The sequence below is a fragment of the Halyomorpha halys genome, unplaced genomic scaffold, assembly GCF_000696795.3.
Source record: "Halyomorpha halys isolate HHAL.00 unplaced genomic scaffold, Hhal_1.1 Scaffold159.1, whole genome shotgun sequence".
Lineage (NCBI taxonomy): Eukaryota > Metazoa > Arthropoda > Insecta > Hemiptera > Pentatomidae > Halyomorpha > Halyomorpha halys.
The window spans coordinates 511,946-515,095 of NW_027109188.1; the positions used below are offsets into that span (position 1 = coordinate 511,946).

A 3,150-nucleotide genomic window follows, 5' to 3' on the forward strand; every position below is an offset into this window, starting at 1 on the left:
AGAGGAATTCGAAGGTTTAGTGGAGCCCCAAAGCTCAACTCCGTATATCCAGATGGGCCTTATTATTGTCACGTAGGTCAGTCTTTTGTAATGAGTTGGAAGTTTAGACCGTTTGTCTAGTAAGTGCTGTAGTAGTCGGAATCTGCGTGCAGTTTCCTGTCTTTTCAGTCTTGTGTGAGGAGCACAAATAAATAAGTTTAGTTTATTTGTGTATTTTTGCTGACCACATCCCTGACTATCTTCAGAACAATTTTTGTTCTGGTTTGCTTTTATTATATTTTTTTTTTTTTGTTTTTTTAAGTATTAAAATTATTTTATCAAACTTCGAGATAATTTTAAATTTCATAGACTGTTGAAAAATTTATTCCTGAACCCTGTGAAACATGTTTTGGAATTCATGTAATTATTTCAGTAGATTTTATAAAAAAATATTTTTACTTCATTTTATTATTATTTTTTTTTAACCAAATAAAATTGTATCTTTTGAAAAAAGATTGTAACGTATCTTTAAGTTTACTAAAGATTTATTTTATCTTAATATATACCACTCACTATTTTGAAGATTTTGTAACTGTAAATTAAATCACACTTTCGACGTTTATTATCTGGTTTAGTTGAAACAAGTGAATCTGGAATCTTTTAAAACTCGCAGAGCAAACAGAGACCTGGTATTTCTGTAAAACTTATTGAAGTTTTTAAATTAACTGCCCCGAACTTTGGAACAAATTAATTTTAGTTTTCCTATTCATAATGTGAGGTATTCCCTTTGTTCGAAATATTTATACTAAATATTCCCTTATTAATAGAATTCGAAGGAAAGCTAATGCTGTTGCTTGTCATAAGTTTTAGTTTCATTACAAGCTTTTAAACAACAAATAAATTATAAGTTGATTTTTAATTACTGTTTAATTCAGTTTTTGTTCTTGAAAATTTTAAATTGATAGTTTATGTTTATATTTATATTTTTTGAGAGTGGGTAGCTCAATGGCAAGGCACTGTGCTACTAACTCAAAGGACCCGGGTTCCAATCTGGCTGTTGCAGTTAAAAGTGTATCACTTTGCGTTTAGGAGGCCTCCGGGGTCTACTCAGCCTCTTTAAATGGGTGCCCTTAATTGGGTAAAAATCTGGCAATCAAGCATGATTCTGTCCAAATCAACTCCTTGCATAACTGTTGGTCTATTAACAATAATTTCTTGCATAGTAATGCACCCCCTGGCCCTTTGTGGATTGGTACAGATTTAATAATTATATTTTTTGAGTTATTGAGTATTAAATTTTAATTGAGTTATTAAGTTTAACATGTTTTAAATTACTTTCATTTATGTTCTAAGTTTTATCCTTTAAATTTATTTTTCATTTTAAGCTATGTTAGTTATTTAATTTATGCAGGTGCTAATTTTGTTTTCTCTATATCATTTTATTAGTTATTTGTTGTATTCAGCATTTATTCTGTTACTATACTAAGACTTTTGTCCTATTTTTAATAAATAAATTATGTTACTTATAATTATGGATTGCAAAATAATTTTCTGCTATCTCAGATTTATGTTTTGTATTTTTATTAATCTTATTTTTTTATGAAATCTGATATAACCCATAATAAATAATGAATTAATAAATTTAAGGTGAACTATCAAATCAATACTATTAATTAGGATTTGCTTTTAATAGTTTTGTTCTTTAAATAATGATATTTCTATAAATAAAACATTTGACAATGTGGTACCTACCTTGAACCTATGTTTGCCTACAGGAGGTTTCGCATAAGGTATTCCTAGAAAAGCTGCATAGGAATGTCCTCCAACACTCTTGGCCCAGAAACCCTTGAGAGTACCTTGCTGCAGAAGTACCTCGGGCTGACTGGCCAGTACCACGGTTTGGTACAATACCAAAGTATAAGAGAATGCAATGTGCAGTTGCATACTGTTCGCCCAACTATCTATGCCTAACTAGAACGCACTATCTCACACACTGCTTCAACCTTCAAAACAATATCTGAGAAAGGAACAAAAAATTAAATTTATTTTGTGTCTTATCATATTGTAAAACTAAGTAAATATGTAAAGAAATGCATAAAATGACTCTTATCTTTAAGATGTCAAATTTTTAACCATTTAACCAAACATCAAATCCTTCTAGATTTTAAAACTGTTTATCATGGTTATAAATGACAGTGTTTGTTCCCAAATGAGTATGTACGTAATTATACAATTCCATTTCTTGTTCAACTTCATCATTTAATTTAGAAATTATTTTTCATAATTTTTCTTTATTGATTAGTAATTAATTAGATTTAAATTATTTAAACACATAAATCATCTTTGCCAAAATAACTAACACAAATCATAAAACAAACTCCTTTTTTACTAGAAAAGTTTTTGGGAAATTCAAATCACATTTTAAATTTGTTATCAATTTTTCTTGATTATAGTTTTAGTTATTAAAAATAATATAATTAGTTTGAAAAAATAAAATTGGCTTATTTGTTCATTTATTTGAATTTATGCATTGCTATTTAATTTATTTATTAGTTTTTTTTTTAGTTTTTTACTGTTCTACAGTCGTGACTATTTTATTTTGATTTATTTCTTTAATTTTCTTTATTCATAATTTTGTTATTAACAACTATTTATTACTTATACACAACTGAAAATTTAAGCAGAAGAATAATATGACATTTTAGGGGAAATTTAAAAGGGAATTTTGCTTGAAGAATATTTTTAAATACTCTAGTATTTACAGTGGCATAGCGTAGTGGGGATCAGGAGAAATGGCCCGCTTCTAATGACTGGTAAAATTTTACAATAAATAATATCTTGTCAAAATTTGAATCATTTCATCTCATGACTTTTTTTTATTTGTAACCTTTACAATGCATGACAAATGTGATTCTTCTTGCCAAAATTATCTTTAGAATTACTGTATATTTAGTATTTTAAATTGAAATAACTAAGTAAGGGTCCTGCGAAATTTTCCTTTCAACATTTGACGACCATTATATGCCACTGTTTCAATTTAGGACAATGTTTCTTGCATATTTTTTGTGAAACATAAAATTGAGGTAGTTTTTAGAAATTGAAACATTTAATTTCAGTTTTGATAATAGGAATTAAAATCATTAAATACAATTAGCTTTCTCATAGCTCTTC

The 3,150-nt window shown here is 27.6% G+C and overlaps 1 protein-coding gene across 1 annotated transcript in view; it reads right to left on the reverse strand.

Moving 5' to 3' along the window:
- Positions 1 to 1,991, reverse strand: part of LOC106678782 (esterase FE4) — a 33,158-nt gene extending 31,167 nt beyond the window's left edge. Inside the window, exon 1 of the mRNA XM_014417531.3 lies at positions 1,732 to 1,991. Coding sequence (XP_014273017.1) covers positions 1,732 to 1,923 — 192 coding nt within the window. The 5' untranslated portion in view covers positions 1,924 to 1,991. The remainder of the gene's footprint in view (positions 1 to 1,731) is intronic.
- Positions 1,992 to 3,150: the final 1,159 nt, after the last annotated feature.